This window comes from Pagrus pagrus (genome assembly GCF_965226575.1).
Source record: "Pagrus pagrus genome assembly, chromosome: 8".
In the NCBI taxonomy this organism is placed as follows: Eukaryota; Metazoa; Chordata; class Actinopteri; order Spariformes; family Sparidae; genus Pagrus; species Pagrus pagrus.
The window spans coordinates 4,903,997-4,920,858 of record NC_140192.1 but is presented as its reverse complement, the minus strand read 5'-3'; the positions used below and the strand labels follow the sequence as shown (position 1 = coordinate 4,920,858).

Below are 16,862 nucleotides of genomic sequence, written 5' to 3'. Positions count from 1 at the left end.
CCAACAAACTAATCCCCTCAGAGAGGAGGGTGTGAAAAGAAATCAAACAACATCTAATACTAAAACAGGCCGTGTACAAACAGGGCAGCTCCTCACACGAGAATGTTGCGCTGGCTTTTTAGTCATTAAATACTTTTTTGCAATGTCATACAGAAGAAAGTTCATATATGTTGCACTGCGTAAGGTTTTAAAGGCTCCTATTTGAATGGTAGCATTTGCTGAGCTCTGACTTGGGCTGCTGTGTGAGTCCACCTTGTCTTGAGACACAATAGACCTCTTATCTTGTGTGTAAAGTAGAGTCCAAGAAGTGCTCGCTGTGAGATAAGCACCAGTGACCCCGCTGCTAAAAGGTTCAGCTCTCCAGTTTCTACCTTTTGGATGAAAAGTAGTTCAAGTTAAAAAAATATTGCCCTGGAGGTCCTCGAGCGCAGAGGAAAATATGTGACATTTTAAAATGATTGACAAGAAGGTGGTTCGTGTAAATGAATGACCACCGTTTGACAACTTGTCTTTAAAATCAAAACACACTGTTACACATCAACGGACAAAAGTCCCAGTTCACGAAAGTTGAGACTTGTAAAAGAGACAAGCCTGAAGAGCTGAAAAGATGCTTCATACTGCCACCTGCTGCTGGACATGCAACACCTCAATCCTTCATCTGAAAATGAGTTTTCTGTATTTCACCGCCTCTCAACACTAAATATATTCCCACTAATGTATAATTCAGGACAGAAGTGATCAAAGTCATTAAAAGTGCTGATATATCAAGACACTTCGACAAAGCATTCACATTTTATGGCTGTTCGATTCCGTACATGCACATCAAGACACATTTGGACAGTAATAAATGGCTTTTATGTATATGTCTTTTTATATGTAAAGAGTCGTTTCCTCGAAAAATATTACAGTATCAAAAATAAAATCATCTCAACAACCAAAAATAAATAAGAATATTGAAAACAACGAAACACAGTTGCCACACAAACACGTCATCATGGCTACATCCACTTAACTCCAAAAGAAAGGAAACCAAATTCTCATATTTCTAAACATGAGTTCGCTGATTGATGTTCACAGCATTATACAAAAAAAAAAAAAAAAAAGATACATCTTTGTTTATAAAAACTAGATCTTTGTAAACAAAAAATACAAGACATAATCAACTGAGGAGGAAGGTTGTCAGTGCTCTTTGTCAGAGAGCACCTTCTCCTTTCTGGATTTAACTGTTAGAGAGCAAAAACATAATGTCATAGGTCCATTCAACTTGAATTATGAATAAGAGTATGAGGTAACAGTCCAAGGTGAGTAAAATGTAGTAAACATGATCCTGACAGTTAACGCCCAACCACACTGTCTATGATAAGTGCTGTTTCTTCTCCTTGACAAACAGAAGACGGCTTTGATTGTGGCTCATCAAGTCTCCGCTGACAGTCACTGTACATGTTCCCAGAGTCGGCACTGTGTCCTCAACACTGTCAACAGTGTTATTGCTTTGGAGGAGCGCTGAACTGCAACTGAAGTATTGCTCATCTTTGCCTGTAGTCCCTCTGTAATCTTCAACATGAAGTCTGCTGTCTGAGAATATCACTCAGCGTTTGTCTCGTCGTTTGTCCATTTCTTTTCGAATTCGAGCCACCAGAGCTGCCCTCATGGCTGAATCCAGGATGTTCTTCTCTGACACACGTTCCACCACCTTCTCGGGCTCATCCTCCTGAAGAAACAGAAATAACATGAGGGAATTAAGAGCAAAGCAAAGTAAAATAGATCAAGATCAAGAGAAATTAGTCGAAGAGATGCGCACTGACCTTGTGCACAAGGAAAGAGGTAATGGTGCCAGAGTCCGCCTGATAGTCGAGCCAGAAGAGTTCAGTCCCATGGGTCTCTGTCTCTGTGCTTGACCCGCTCTCGTTCCACTCTTCGGCCTCGGCACCGGCTCCTGGCTCAGATCCATCTGGAAAATAAGCAGACACATGCATAACATCTCCTAACTGGATTAAGCGGATTTACTGTGGGCAAAACAACAGAGATCATGACTCACGTCTGCGTCGAGGATGGTACACCTGGATATCAGGTCGACGGGGTTTTCTAGGGGTTGTAGTGTGCCTCCGCCGCTGAAGCTCTTTAGCTTGCTTCACCTCCTTATCATAGTCATCTCTTGAAGAGACAAGAAACACATAATTTGTTATTGCTCAGAAATGTATCACTTATATGTGTTTTAAAAAACATGCAGTGCAGCATACGTCTGACCTTCTGACCTAGTTATTTAAACAACAGCAGTAAGGTCATCTTGTTCGTGATTTACAGCTGTTTACACAAAGATGATATGTTGCAATCATGATCCTGTTCCTCTAAAAACAACCAATAAAGATGCTCTACAGGATATTAAAGTTTAGCCTGAGCTTGTCAAGCTTCTTCTGTGTGCAGAAATGCATTTCAGAAACAAATGTGTATTGGCCTTCTTACACTGATTATTGTCTTTATGTAGTAATACTGTGTACATGGTTCAATCATCAACAAGTAGAGATAACAAAGCAGAATATGAAGTAAAACTGCTTCATACTTTTTATTCCACTGTTAACATATCATGTCAAGCTAAAGCAACATCTGATAACAGTATGTTATACTGATCAACACTCTGACAATAATGAAACAAACCTGTAACTTTGATTTTTTTTGATTGTTTTGTCTCCAGTTACCTAAACTAAGGATAGCTTTGGCCAAAAGGCCTGTGCGACCTTTTCTTATATTCTCACTTCAAGTCTATAAGAGGGTGTATTAATCATCCCATGTCCTGCCAATAAAACGTATCTCCACCGTCAGATCAATTACTTTAAAAGTAAGTCGTTGCAGGTAGCTCTAGATATTGTGGCTAGATGCTATGACTAAGCTAGCTAGCATGCTAGGTACTAGCCTGAGCTAACGGTAGTTGAGGAAATCACCTAGCAATCTGGTTCCTCCGGATATGGTGCAGGAAGCCGTGGCTCATATCCAAACGGCCCGCTCGCTTGTATTTCAGATCATGCGCCTCATCGTCTCTTAAAATATCCATTTCAACAGACAGGTCCAGTACGGTGGCGGTGTTTGCGACGCTAATGTTTGCAACAAGTCCCGGTCATATCCACAGATAACTGACAAAAAGCTAACGTTACATGCTAGCTAATGATTAGTTGTTGGCCAACTGTAACGATCCCGGAGTTTACGAATTCACAATAACTCAAAAATAACAATTATATTTGCTAGAGAAAACCTACAAACACCCCAAAACAGAAAAGGCCCATAAAATTACATTTTAAAATCATGCTGTCATAAAAATAAAGACCGTATCACGTTGGGTTTGGCGTGAGTTAGCTTGAAACTCCGGGTTAGGTTTTGGTCGGCCAGTCGGTTGCTCCGACGTACAACCACCGCGAGTTTCGACAAACGCGCACGGTGCTTGACCCATTCACAAAATAATTCAGCCTAATAAAGTTGCACCGTCTTTTTGTTTTGACATTAAGCTCGCGGGCTAACTGCCATGAAGGTTTCTCTGAAGCGAGAACGAGAGGTTGAGGTGGACGACGATGACGACGACGAAGACAGGGGTGAGTTTATTTACTTGGAAACGTCCCTGCTACGTCCGATTAGCCGGTAGCTAATGTTGCTAGAAGCCAGAAGAAAGTGCGTTGGATTGTTATCACGGGTCTGTCCGGTTACACACAGGCGGGTCATCAAGTTCTTCTGCCTTATAGTTTTGACGCTCTAAAAAAAATGCACCGCCCCTCGAATTTGATGCGTTTCTGAAATCCATCATCACCTCACAGCCTGTACGCTAGGTTAGCTAGCATGTTTAGCTAACTTACATTCAGCTGATTGTATTAAATATGGCTCGACTCTGTTCGTTTTGTTTGCCTTCGTGTAGCAGTGGCAGCCAAAAAAGGCCGAGGACGTGTCGCAGAAGACCGGAGGAGCCGTCACTGCCCTTACCTCGACACTATAAACAGGCAAGATAAAGTTACATGTTTATAGCCAGTGTCAATGCTAAATGCTAGTTAGCCCTGTCCTCTGTGGCTCTGCAGGTGATTCTCAGTTTTGTCTGTTTATCCACCAGGAGTGTGCTGGACTTTGACTTCGAGAAACTCTGCTCCATCTCTCTCTCCCACATCAACGTCTATGCCTGCCTTATATGTGGGAAGTACTTTCAAGGTAGGTGAATTATCTGACACTCAACCAGAAATAGATCATCTTGTTGCGCTTGGACTGATTTTTTACTCATGCATGCTTGCTTGCTTGCTTGCTTGCTTGCAGGCAGAGGTCTGAAGTCCCATGCCTACACTCACAGTGTGCAGTTCACCCATCATGTGTTCCTCAATCTGCACACTCTCAAGTTTTACTGTCTGCCGGACAACTACGAGATCATTGACTCTTCACTAGAAGACATCACGGTGAGTCAAATCATGGTGTCACGGGATTATAATAAGTTAGTGTTATTATACGTCATAGCAAACACTGAATATTGCTGTGGGTCAAGCTGAGGGGTAAATAATCAATACGATATTCGAACTGTGTTATAAAACTATGTATTTTTGTTATCATTATATCAAGATACAACTTAAATGTCATCTGATCCTTGTCTTAACCATGTATCACAGTCAAGTTATACAAATTCCTGACAGCATAAGTTGAATATAGTTTTAAAGAACCAAGCATCAATCAGTTGTTGACACTTTCTCTCTGCAGTATGTGTTGAAACCAACGTTCACCAAGCAGCACATCGGAGGTTTAGATAAGCAGGGCAAACTGTACCGAGCCTACGATGGTACGACCTACCTGCCGGGCATCGTCGGGCTCAACAACATCAAAGCCAACGACTACGCCAATGTGGTGTTACAGGTATGATTTACCGACAACACTGACCTTATTTGGACTTGGTAATAAACCTTTTAAAAACAATCCCAACCATCTGATATGTGCCTGTTCTTCCCAGGCCTTTTCCAATGTACCACCTTTGCGAAACTACTTCCTGGAGGAGGAAAACTACAAGGGAATCCGCAGGCCGCCGGGGGACATCATGGTCCTCCTGGTTCAGAGGTTTGGCGAGCTGATGCGCAAACTTTGGAATCCGAGAAACTTCAAGGCCCACGTGTCTCCCCACGAGATGCTGCAGGCGGTGGTGCTGTGCAGCAAGAAGAACTTCCAAATTACCAAGCAAGGTAACGTTCAAGTAGGCTTTTTAAAACGTGCTTCCTGATAGAGATTCGGCTGTGGTGCTGATCAATCGTTTTCTTTGCTGTAGGGGATGCTGTGGACTTCATGACGTGGTTCTTGAATGCTCTGCATGGTGCTCTTGGAGGCACAAAGAAAAAACCATGTGAGTAGGAGGAGATTCATCAGGGTTTGATCCTTAACTCTTAATATGTAGGTCTTCGATGTGATATTCAGATTTGCCACATTAATGGTAAAGCCAAAGAAAAAACTTGGACACAGTTTTATTTCAAATGTTACATCAGTTTCTACTTTTTTCTTTCTGTCAGGTTGAATTTACTGTCCTCTGTTCTCGTTTGTCTTTGTGTCCTCACAGCAATCATTACAAAAGCATTTCAAGGCTCCATGCGGATCTTCTCCAAGAAACTTCCACACCCTGACTTGGTGAGTTTCTTGCTTGTGATATGAAATCGTTGGTTGACATCTAGAATGAGGATAGGTTTACTAATATGAATGCTCTGCTCAGGATCAGGAGGAATATAAATAGACTAAAATGAATGCAAGGTCCTGTAGGCAGAGAGGATATTCTATATTTTCACTTGCCCTCAAATCTTTAAATCTAAATTAAGTGTTTAAGTGTTGAATCCCTGTTAAAACACCAGTTAAACAAGTGTTTCATGTTTAATTCCCAGCTACCAGAGGAGAAGGAGGCATTGCTTGTTACAGAGGAGTACCAGGAGCAGATGTCCGAGTCCACCTTCCTGTTTCTCACCCTCGACCTCCCGACAGCTCCACTGTACAAGGACGAGAAGGAGCAGCTCATCATCCCGCAGGTCCCTCTCTTCAACATCCTGGGCAAGTTCAATGGCAGCACAGAGAAGGTACAGATTAATCCACATCGTCTTGTTTTGGATATGACGTGACTGCGACATCAAAGAATATATGGGAACATGACTCGTTGAAATGTTGCAATGCAGTGATCTTTAGAGAAAATTAGAAGATTGTGTTGTAACTGCATCAGTGTTTTGCAGATGATATAACCTTTCCCGTCTCATTTACATTCAGGAATACAAAACCTACAAAGAGAATTTCCTCAAAAGGTTCCAGCTGACCAAACTGCCTCCGTACCTCGTCTTTTGTATCAAAAGATTCACCAAGAACAACTTCTTTGTGGAAAAGAACCCCACAATTGTCAACTTCCCTATCACGTAAGTGCTGTTCATATACCGCAGGACGCAAAACGTAGCCTGGATCAAAGTGCCGGACAGAACCAAGCAGTACATGTTGAAAATAGTAACGAGTGGTTATTGTTTATTTTAACTCTCATGAGATGTGATGACAAGGATGTGTGTATTTCCTCCTCAGTATGAATACGCACTTGTTCATGTTGCCAACAGGAATGTAGACCTCCGCGAGTACTTGACAGAAGAAGCTCAAGTGACAGAGAAGAATACAACTTATGACCTCGTCGCCAACGTAGTGCATGATGGGAAACCCACTGAAGGAGCGTACAGGATACATGTTCTGCATCATGTAGGTTGCAGCCAGATATATCTCGCTTCTGGTGTCATCATTACAAACATCCATAGCTTATGTTTTGCCAAGCCAGTGATGTTTTATTAAAAAAAAAAAAAAATCTCTTTGTGATTAATCAGGGAACTGGGAAGTGGTATGAGATGCAGGACCTGCAGGTGACTGACATTCTCCCCCAGATGATCACGCTGTCAGAGGCCTACATCCAGGTACGTCCTCCCACTCATTCTGTCCATGTTGGAAAACATAAATACTGCAGAGCCCTGGCTCCAGACTTCTCCTGTGCAACATGAAGTGACATGAAACATTCAGCACAAAAGGCAAAGCCACATTATAACAGACTTCTGACATATAACATCAGGAGATTATGAGATCATCGTATATTAAAGGCTAATGGAAACAGTTTTTCCTTACTATTGAATAAAGAACAGGGTCAGGCCTCCTTGAAGAGACTTTTAGTGATTACAGAGGCTTTGTCCTTTGAAATATAATGGAGGACTGTAATTTCTTGATAAAAATTGTATGTTAATGATGATTTTTATATTTAATGATACACATTATAAGAACATTATAAGTATTAGGACACTGACAGCAGCTCTCACCGATGTGGTTTTAAATCATTGTGAAGTAGAGCTGCAACTATCTACACTTTTGTTTTCATTGTTAAGTAATCCGACGATTATTTTCACGATTAATCACTTAATCTATTAGATGTCTTTGTTCGATGTGATGTCTTTAAATTGTCCAACCAACAGTCTGAAACCCAAAGACTCTACATTTACTATCATAGATGAAAAAGAAAAGCAGAAAATCATCAAATTTAAAAAGCTGGAACCAGCAATTTTAATTTCCTATTTTAGTAAAAAATGGTCTTTGAACATAAGAGTCCAAAATTTGCAAAGAGCTTGATTTTACTAACAATTTTTGGTTTTCTCTCTCCCTCGTAGATCTGGAAGAGACAAGAGAGTGATGACACAAACAACCACACAGGGGTGTGAGTGAGGCGTGATTTTCCCTCCGTGTAAATGGCCAGACGCGTCGTCATCATTTGTAAATGAACTGGGTATTTAAGTGATTCAAGGTAACAACAGAATATAGAACGAGATCGACAAGAGAGCATCAGGACTTTTTTCTTTAAAGCCGCAAAAAAATGTAAATGTCACAATGTTTTTTTTCACTGTTTTATGTTTTTACTATGTGGAAGTTTCTAAATAAACAAGCTCCAGGACACGTGTCTCTGTTTGTATGTTGACTTTTAATGACAAACCTTTGAATTGAATGTACTTTGTCATGTGTATGTGATTATCATAGAACAGCAACAAGATAACAGTACGTACAAGCAGCTCCGCAGCTTTGTTCAGCAGTTGTCCAGATAGTCTTTAATTCATACTTATAGCTCATACTTTTCAATAACGGACAACGTTTCCACATTCGTTATAACATAAATAAAGCAGTGTGCCGACTCATTGTTCACAAAACCACTACAGATGTTTCAGACTGAAGCCCAGCCTCAGTCCTGTGACCCTTCATGCAAACCGGAGTTTTTAAACAATCACTATTTATGGCTGACTGATTGTGAAATGCAAAAAACAAAGTTGATAAGAGCGTTACATTTATAAAATCTTTAGGAGTTAAATCAGTGCAATAATACGTTTGTACGTAAAAAGAAAGTAGTTTGTTGAGAGCGTCTTTTTTCAGAGCTGCAGGTGGCTTCACTTCTTCCACATGTATTTCTTACAGAACGTCTGGTTCTGCAAATAAAAACAGAAAAAGGACGTGAAACAGGAATTGAAACAATTTTTTTTAAAATCACATTCGTACAAGCTGGAAACAATGGACTCATGGTGATAGTTGGGAAAGGCTTATAAACTATCAGCTGTAATGGTAATAACTTGAACTTACTCCACACTCCTGAGCAGTTTGAATGTTTTTGCACCAGTAGCTCGGTCCCCAAGTGCAAGGATTCCTTCCAAGCGGCTCCAACTTCTTTGGGGCGGCGCACAGCTCAGCTCTCTGCAGGACAGATGGGATACCGTGAAAATCAACTAGATCACAGAATGATGTGTGTTCAAGTGGCTGCACAGGGAGGACATGGGGCTCATCATACTTTTAAAATCATGCAGATCAACCAAGGTTTGTACAAAAGAAGTGTGCTGCTGCTGCTGCAGCTCCGGCAAACTGTCTCCTGGTGGTTTATACAGTTTCCCTGCAGACAAATCCTCTCGTGGGTCTGTTAAGGTTGTTGAAGTGAAGGTTGTTGGTTTTAGTAATACTTTTATATTAGGGAGCACATTAACCATTAACTAGTTGCTTATTAGTATGCACATTACAAGCATATTGGCTCTTTAGTATTTTGGCTCATTATAAAGGACTTATTAATGCTTTATTCTGCAAGACCATATTGTACAACTACTAGGCCATTATCCCATTAAGAGTTTCCCCTCAAAAACCTAATTACTTATGTACAGGACAACTAATATGCATGCTAATGAGCAACTAGTTAAATGTTAGTATGTGTATCCTAAAGTAAAGTGATTCCTCTTCACCTCCTGATGAGATTCGTCATTGTACATTGTGCATGTGAGGGTTTAAAAGAGCGTTTTCTTACTTCACAAGCATGTGGACCGTCCACCTGGTTTCCCAAAACCTTCAGCAGACGGGAGCCATAGACTTTGGTGAAAGCCTCACACTGAAAAGAGCGTGAGAGTTACTTATCTTACATCTTTTGTATTTTCAAAATGTAGTGAATTTGCGAAAGATTGTGCCAGTTGGGAGCACTGAGGGGTGTTTGGTGTTAGCTGAGGGTCAGACCTTGGGGATGGCATTGGGGTGATGGACACACACAGACTGGAGGAAAGAGGAGGTCTGAGGTTCGGTGGAGTTGGGACCCAGGTGAAGTCGGCTCAGCACAGCCAGCGTGCGGCACGACTCGCAGTCCGAGGGGAGGGACACCTCTGAGGAATCATCAGAGCGTTAACTCAGTGGTGGAGGTGTGAGGTTCAGGTCAGAACAATAAACAAATGTATTTATTACACAAATGCAACTGACCTGTAACTGTTTGCTCCTCGAACAAACAGAGGTGCAAGAGAGTACAGATGGTGTGAGGTGCAGCAGACGATAAGAGGAATTCGACTATCTGCTCGCCGTATTTGGAGACGAAGTCATCACATCGCTCTTTGTAGCTCTCTGGTACAAGACTGCAGACCTCTTCCATGAGCTTCATCAAAGCATCCTGCAAGGAAAAGAAAAAGAGAAGATAGTGACGTCGACATGATGTGATGTATGGTGAGGGACATGTGCCTGACAAGAAAAGAGAGAGTCACCTCAGTCATATTTGTGGGCAACAGGGTCTCCAGTTTCTTCATGATAAACAAACACAGGGCGCAGACCGGGCCGGACACCTCCACCTCCTGCAGAGAGGATGAGCTGATTAACAGGAGGAAATTAAAAGTTTCATTTCAACATTCACTTCTGTTTTCTCATGCTCACATGGGTGCCGGCGGCTGTTCCCAGTTCAGATGTGGATATGTCTTTAATGGCAGAATCCTGGGGAAGTTTCTGCAGTTCCTCCTTCTTGTGGGAAGCACAGAGTCCAAACTCCATGCAGGTCTCTCCTGGTTTCTGCATTTACACACATTATCTCGCATTAAAAGCTGAACATTGAAGACCAAAGCGTTGTTACAAAGAAGCCTGAATAGAGGCTGAACTCACCAGGTGACCGGGGCTTTGCTGCAGGAGTTTTGGCAAATGCATCTTCACCTGTGAGTCGCACTCTGAGACGCTCTGGTCTTTTGGGAGGCGCTGGCACAGAGCATGCAAGGTTTCATAGACAGTCTCCTGCAAAAAGTACAGCAGTTAGTGCGTTGTCTGTGCAACTTTAAGACATTACAGGGAACCCATCTGTTGGGTGTGGCAGCCAGATTCGACAAACTCAGCGCGTGTGGTCAGTAGAAAGGGAAGTAAAAGTGAAAATACTCCCCACCTTCGTATCTCTGCCGGAGATCATGTTGGTGGACAGCTGGACGATCTGGTTGCACTCTGAACACATGTCCACAGTCTGAAGAGGAGAAGACACAGTGAGATAACAGGCCTGAAGAAGTGAATCCAGTATGTGTTAGAAGATGTGAATGAGACTTTAGCACATTTCTGATTCAGTCCAGTGTGTAAATTAGTGCAGCAGGTCTATGTGGCTTACCAGAGATTTGTGTCTGAAGACTGACAAAGGGTCTATGATGAACCTGGAGTCACCTTAAATACCCGCAGACAGACAGAGAAACGATACAGACAGGGATGCTGTAACAATGTGTAATATAGCTCCATTGCATGAATTGTAAATCGCCATAAATCGCACGATAACAGCATTAGAGAATAGATAATTAATGGCGGCTGATCAGGTGACAGTGATGCAGCGATTGTTCCTCTTACCGGGCCACACAGACACCGCGACGACCACCAGGAGCAGAGCGGCGGCTGACATGATGTGAAGGAGCACAGCACAATATGCAGAGCTGATGATCTGGTCTATAATAACATCAGTGATGTCTGTAGGGTCGCACCGGAAATGCAGTTTGATCGTTGCAGCCAATCAGAACAGCGGATGTGACGCGCAGGCGCTGTGGAACAAAAATAAATAAATAAAAGGAAATAAAAAAATAAGAAAATGATATCGCCGATGTTAAAACACTTGATTTTGTTTTAAAATTGATTTTCTTGTTCTATTTAAAAAAAAAATTATAATCTTGTGTTGTTTTGCTTAATCTGTCGTAATGTTTTTGCTTTTTTTCTTCCTTTTTTAGACTCTTGTTTCTGTGTTAGTGTTACGTACTTTATGTTCATTTTGTGAATGTTAACTGTAATCAGTTATTGTCTTACCGTTTTAAAAAAGTTTTTTTTAAAATAAAAAATCATCGCTGTAAACCTCCAACGTTTCCACTGCAGTGTTAAATAAATAGACGTAAATAAAAGTGGATAAACTGACCTCCAGTCTGAGATCATATGATGCGATATGTTGATATGATGATTGAGAAAAAGGACCCTTGAACGCATCTGAGTTCCCAAGTTTCCTGATTGTCAGTGAAGGTGTTACGTCGTTACCTATGAGACGGTGATTTACGTAAGATAGCACGCCTGTGATTGGCGGAGAGCTAAGTAAGTAAGAATAAAGACATAACGTGAGTCTACAGCTCGTTTATAGGTGGGCTGCGTTTATTTACATCAAATATCCTCCAGATATTTAGCCTTCCTTGTGTGTTTGACTCCCTGCGTGCCCACCTGACGTTTAAATGTTGAGTGCCTACCTGACAGCTCACACTGTAAGTACAACAGCTGATGAAAGCTACCAAAGGGACCAGTAGAGGGCAGCAGAGAAGAGGAAGCATAACAGTGCTTTGAGTTGGCCTCTCTACAGTTTCTCGTAAATGCTTTTGGTTCAAGTACTCAGAAGGTTTTTTTGTCACATAGCCACACAAGCAAAATGCCTTCTCAGATACAATGTGGCATGCTCACTGAGGCTGAAAAACAAGAATTAATTAAATAAATCAGCAGATGTGTGACTCAAGTCCATTAGTCCAACTCACTTTTTCCCTCCCCAAGAAACTTTAGTGTTGCCTGCAGTATCCAGTCTTTGTAAAGAGGAAATATGAGATAAACGTAATAAAAAATATATTTGTAAAAGCTTCCGTAAAAGGTGCTATATACAACATTCAGGAACATGTAAGATATTCACAACATTGTCAACAGGAAATTAGCTATCACAAGTAACTTTCGGTCGAGAAGAGGAAAAACCAGCTCGTGTCGAGTTGGGGCCCTTCAGCAGCTTGTTTTACGTAACTTACATGACCTAAAATGCACATGCAGCCGGCCCCGCAGCAGATGCATGAGATGTGAGACTGTATTCTCTAATCAGGATGCCATTACTCCACTATATCTATAGCAAAAAGTTGTTTGCTGCCATATTAATCAACATCTTATATACAGGACCTTTCACTTCTTCTCAATCAGAAAAATATTCCCTTCCCACCACTTTTAAAGAGTAAAATACTGACAGCCAGACTACGGAAACACTAAACTGGAAACATGAAATAAATACACACTAGTCATTCAAGTCATCAAGTCTCAAGTCTTTAACTTCCAAGTCCAAGTCGAGTCTCAATTAATTTTATTCTCTGTCAAGTCAAGTTGCAAGTCATCAATTACGACCTGTCAAGGGACTTAATTGTACATGGTCCCTCTACAAATAAAATAAATTAAATTAAAACAGAAACAATTCAAGTTAAAGTCCTGATTATTCAAATCCACATATCTGTATTTAATGCATAAAAAGATAAAGAATTATAAACACATGATAAAATGTACACGTCACAATAAAACTGTGTTGATGACACACAAGTGATGATATGCAATGTTCAGGGCAATGCAAAAGGTTCACTGAGGAAACTGAGTAAAACAAGAGAAAGTCAGAGTTCACCTCCTGATTTCCTGACGAAAATGACTTCATTTTAAAATAGAGCATTTCAAGGAGAAGCTGCTGATGGCCCATGTTATGATGCTTTCCAGAGTAGAGGGCCTTCAGGACCCCACAGAGACTAAAGATGTCTACGTGTGTGGACCATGTCAGATTCTCAGGGATGTGGACTTCCTGGTAGCAGAAGGTGCTTTCTCTTTTCACAAGTGTTTTCGTCAGTTCAGGGGTCAGTAGTTCGTTTGCTGCTTCCTCCAAACCCAGAACCAGCCTCTTTGTTACGATGATGTTCAGTATCAGTGAGAGGTTGTTGGCCTTGCACCATTGTGACATAGTTGATGGGACTAGAGCAGTGAGCTGACCTGCATTGATCAACCAATATCATGTCTCTAATAGTTTGGTATCAATCTTGCTTTCTGTATTGATTTGTCTTCGGTTTTTGTGATGTTGTATCTGTGGAGCATTCTGTATTTTTTAAGCTACAGTGTTGTACTGCATATCCCATGTGTACTTGCTGAAAAAGTCTCAAGTGGACTCTAGTTGATGTTATTATAAGAGATTTCCTTTTATCAAACATTTGCCTTTATTATTAAATACTTACTTCGGGGGCAGGTTTGCACAGATTTTCCTCATGTTTGATGTATCTATTGAAAATAATAATATCATTAAAACTAGATTAGCACTAACCTTAAATAGACCCAGTGGTGCATACCTCCACCAAGCCCCAAACCCTCCCCCCCATTAATTTAATCAAGCCAAATCCAATATTAAACTTGATAGCCCTGCATGACTCTCAGTTTTACACCACCCATAACTGCTTAACCATTATTTAACGTCACCTGATCTAGTATCTGCATCAAAGTGCACTCATTGTTATCAGCCACCTACATCTCCCAACCTGATAACCTACTTGGCAGATGTAAAAATAGTCCATCACTTCTCAGCAAGGCAATTATGTATTCAGTTGTGTTGCAATCACTTTCGGTAATATTGTCGGAACTACTGACGTGATACCGAGAGCCTTCGTTATATGCGCTGTACTACAGAACTTCTCTGTTATTAAATTAATTAAATCAGGTACTGAGACCGCAGGCACGGAAATAACCTGTGAAGACTCTGTGAGCAGTTTATCTACGTTGCTTGCCAAGTTATGACTAATGTTATGAGGAATTTCAGCCTGTTATTGCAGCTGTAGCGACTTAAACAAAAACAAAACCACAAACATAAATGACACATTTAAGTTTGGTTGTGCAATTTCTGCACGCTCCTTAGGAGGATTATAAAGCACTGTCCCATTCCCTTTGTGAAAGATGATGGAAAATTATGCATTTTTGTCCAAACCAAATTTTTTTGCAAAATATTTCTTTTTATAATCAATAGTCTCATCGTCAGACATTTGAAAGAGGTATCCTTGAAATAATTAACCATAGTCACACACATTTATTTCCTATTGCTTTTGTGCCTTTGCTCAAGGAAAACAGCAGCTCTGAGTTTTCATATAAAGTTACAAAAAACATTTTTAAATAACGTAGGACGGATGAATAAATGATTAAACTCTAAAGACATTATCAAGTCACCCAGTTCTAGTGCTTAGTTACATTAGTAACTTCAGTGCAAATTAAAGGATATTTCAGACCTGTGCATTTGAAGCAGACCAGTGCCCACTGTCGAAGAAATAAGACTTAAAACAAAGATTATTTTAAAAATAATTAACATTAATCAACATGATCGTCATCAACTATCTACCCTGTTTTTTTTATCTACCCTTTAGTTTAGGCAATTTCCCACTTAAACATTTTAGGAAACATATTTATTAAGAATACAATATTCAGAGGACATGACCTCGGTGTCGTGTATATATGTATCATGTTGTGCTTGGCGTGTGCCTACAACAATATCCCCTTTCAAATCCTATAATTACAAGTAACCAATGCTACAGTGGCATGTTTCTGTTTCAAACACAAACACGTGTTTAACACACACCTTTAACTTATTGACCTTTCAAACTTGTGTGTAAGGTGTTGTATGACAGTACAGTGTACATTACCTGGAACCTAAACAAAGCCATATCGTGTAACAGGATCAACCATTACTTCAGAATTCGACATGCAGAACAAGTTTTTAAAAAATATCTTCTTTCCATTGTTTTCTGCATCCTTCTGGAGCCATTTCTCCCGACTCACTAACTCACTAATGGGTGCATTAGTCAGGTTTTATCTGTAATAGTAACCAGGTCAAGGGCTACATACAATGCACTTACAGGTAACAAGCTTCATACTGCAAAAGGTCTATGAAACAATCCAAAGAATGTCCTTCTTGTAAAAGGAAAAGCTGCAGTGGAGATGACCCAGAAATCTGGTACCACACTGTTTGAAATTTGCAAACCCAGCAGGCCGTGTTGACATTCTTTTAAAAAGCTGTGATTTGATCAAAAAAGAGAAATAAAAATACACTCTGAGAAGAGAATGGGCAGAAATCGATTAGCCTAATCATAGAACTTAGTCTATATTCAGACATGGTGTAATGAATACTGTTTTATTAAATGAATTTCTCTGCACTTTAAAGAAGCCAACATGTTTTTGGCCTACTTGCGTTGTTGCCTGCTGACATGCTGATAGTTGTTTGCTTACGTGTATTTACTATGCAGGTAATTTCAGGAGGGAGACGTTTAACAAACTGTAACTGTTTGTGTGGTCAATCAGTTTTACATTTTTAAAATATACATATTTATTTCTGCAGTTTGCAAATATCTCAGTGCTGTCATCACTTGAATTTCTGCTGTTATATCGATGTGTTGGGTCAGAGATGTGAGTTTGTGGTCATGTTGTGACAACCACAAACATCCCTGCACAAACATCATAATTCAAATACTTTTCTTGTTACACTTGTACATGGAGACTTTATAAATACGGGCCCTGAAATACAGTTTGAAAAACATATCAAAACAAACAAAGAAATAAAAACAAAATGTGGGTCCACGCTCTCTTTGTAACACTAACATTGTCTCTGCCAGTGAGTCATTGCAGATGAAGGCAGATACGACCAAAAAATGAGGAAACAACACACTTCCAACTACAAACCAGCAGATTTTCGGATTCCATCTTCAGTGTACCAGAAAGAAGCATGCAGAAATGAGAGAAGTGAGACCAAAGTAAAAACAACCACACACCTGTGATGAGGCTAATTATGCAACGTAACACAGGCCTTCATGGCTGAAACACTTCAACACATGAGGCCCAAATCTTTTTTAGCATCTGTTTTATGTACATCCAATGGAAGCGCAAACATGAAACCCTCTGACTTCTTGTCCACATGTAGCCACAATAAAAACAGTATGGTTTTTTAAAAAGGTGTTTGTTTACTTGCAGGTATGCTTTGCAGGACTTGCCGGTCTAAGTTGATTGTTCAGCCTCATTCCCAGGTTGTCAAATCCAGACGCTGTGGGCTGATGGCTCACCAACTCAAACTCGTGGTAATTAGACTCAACAATTAATTATGCTTCTCCAGAGTCGCAGGTGCTCAGAAACATACCACCCACAGCAAAATGCTGAGAAAATACAGGCAGGGCTCAACAGTAAGGTTTGCGGGCTTGCTTGGGGAAAATAAAATGCCACGTGCAATCTATAAACTTACTTCCCCAATCGAGCAGGTGGTAAAAACAATTAAACTCATTGTTTTTTCAAGACCT

The 16,862-nt window shown here is 40.6% G+C and overlaps 3 protein-coding genes across 3 annotated transcripts; 1 reads left to right on the top strand and 2 right to left on the bottom strand.

The window, feature by feature from the left end:
• Nucleotides 1-773: 773 nt before the first annotated feature.
• Nucleotides 774-3,049, bottom strand: cUnh2orf68 (chromosome Un C2orf68 homolog; the record flags this gene model as incomplete). Its single annotated transcript, XM_084359187.1, has 4 exons — nucleotides 774-1,711; nucleotides 1,806-1,951; nucleotides 2,039-2,154; nucleotides 2,940-3,049. 4 exons carry the CDS (start codon nucleotides 3,047-3,049, stop codon nucleotides 1,589-1,591), a joined length of 495 nt encoding a protein of 164 aa, XP_084215313.1. The 3' UTR covers nucleotides 774-1,588.
• Nucleotides 3,050-3,447: 398 nt separating this feature from the next.
• Nucleotides 3,448-7,942, top strand: usp39 (ubiquitin specific peptidase 39). Its single transcript, XM_084359185.1, has 13 exons — nucleotides 3,448-3,581; nucleotides 3,899-3,980; nucleotides 4,088-4,182; nucleotides 4,285-4,421; nucleotides 4,717-4,869; nucleotides 4,964-5,189; nucleotides 5,273-5,347; nucleotides 5,558-5,625; nucleotides 5,874-6,062; nucleotides 6,247-6,389; nucleotides 6,579-6,714; nucleotides 6,837-6,923; nucleotides 7,662-7,942. The coding sequence occupies exons 1-13, from the start codon at nucleotides 3,515-3,517 to the stop codon at nucleotides 7,710-7,712; spliced, it is 1,509 nt and encodes a 502-aa protein (XP_084215311.1). The 5' UTR covers nucleotides 3,448-3,514; the 3' UTR covers nucleotides 7,713-7,942.
• Nucleotides 7,943-7,950: 8 nt separating this feature from the next.
• On the bottom strand, nucleotides 7,951-11,306 carry sftpbb (surfactant protein Bb). The gene is made up of 11 exons (XM_084359186.1): nucleotides 11,140-11,306; nucleotides 10,910-10,962; nucleotides 10,697-10,771; nucleotides 10,426-10,551; nucleotides 10,204-10,335; nucleotides 10,038-10,124; nucleotides 9,763-9,946; nucleotides 9,526-9,668; nucleotides 9,323-9,403; nucleotides 8,617-8,727; nucleotides 7,951-8,465 (listed from the first exon to the last, which is right to left on the bottom strand). Exons 1-11 carry the CDS (start codon nucleotides 11,189-11,191, stop codon nucleotides 8,427-8,429), a joined length of 1,083 nt encoding a protein of 360 aa, XP_084215312.1. The 5' UTR covers nucleotides 11,192-11,306; the 3' UTR covers nucleotides 7,951-8,426.
• Nucleotides 11,307-16,862: the final 5,556 nt, after the last annotated feature.

What these genes read in the sequence shown, in the direction of transcription:
- usp39 (XM_084359185.1), top strand. Translation starts at nt 3,515, where the DNA reads ATGAAGGTTTCTCTGAAGCGAGAACGAGAGGTTGAGGTGGACGACGAT. An exon ending in CTTCACTAGAAGACATCACG is followed by an intron (nt 4,422 to 4,716) that starts GTGAGTCAAATC and finishes TTCTCTCTGCAG; the next exon opens with TATGTGTTGAAACCAACGTT. An exon ending in ATTGTCAACTTCCCTATCAC is followed by an intron (nt 6,390 to 6,578) that starts GTAAGTGCTGTT and finishes TGTTGCCAACAG; the next exon opens with GAATGTAGACCTCCGCGAGT.
- sftpbb (XM_084359186.1), bottom strand. Translation starts at nt 11,191, where the DNA reads ATGTCAGCCGCCGCTCTGCTCCTGGTGGTCGTCGCGGTGTCTGTGTGG. An exon ending in TCTCCGGCAGAGATACGAAG is followed by an intron (nt 10,552 to 10,696) that starts GTGGGGAGTATT and finishes TACTTTTTGCAG; the next exon opens with GAGACTGTCTATGAAACCTT. An exon ending in AGCAAAGCCCCGGTCACCTG is followed by an intron (nt 10,336 to 10,425) that starts GTGAGTTCAGCC and finishes GTGTAAATGCAG; the next exon opens with AAACCAGGAGAGACCTGCAT.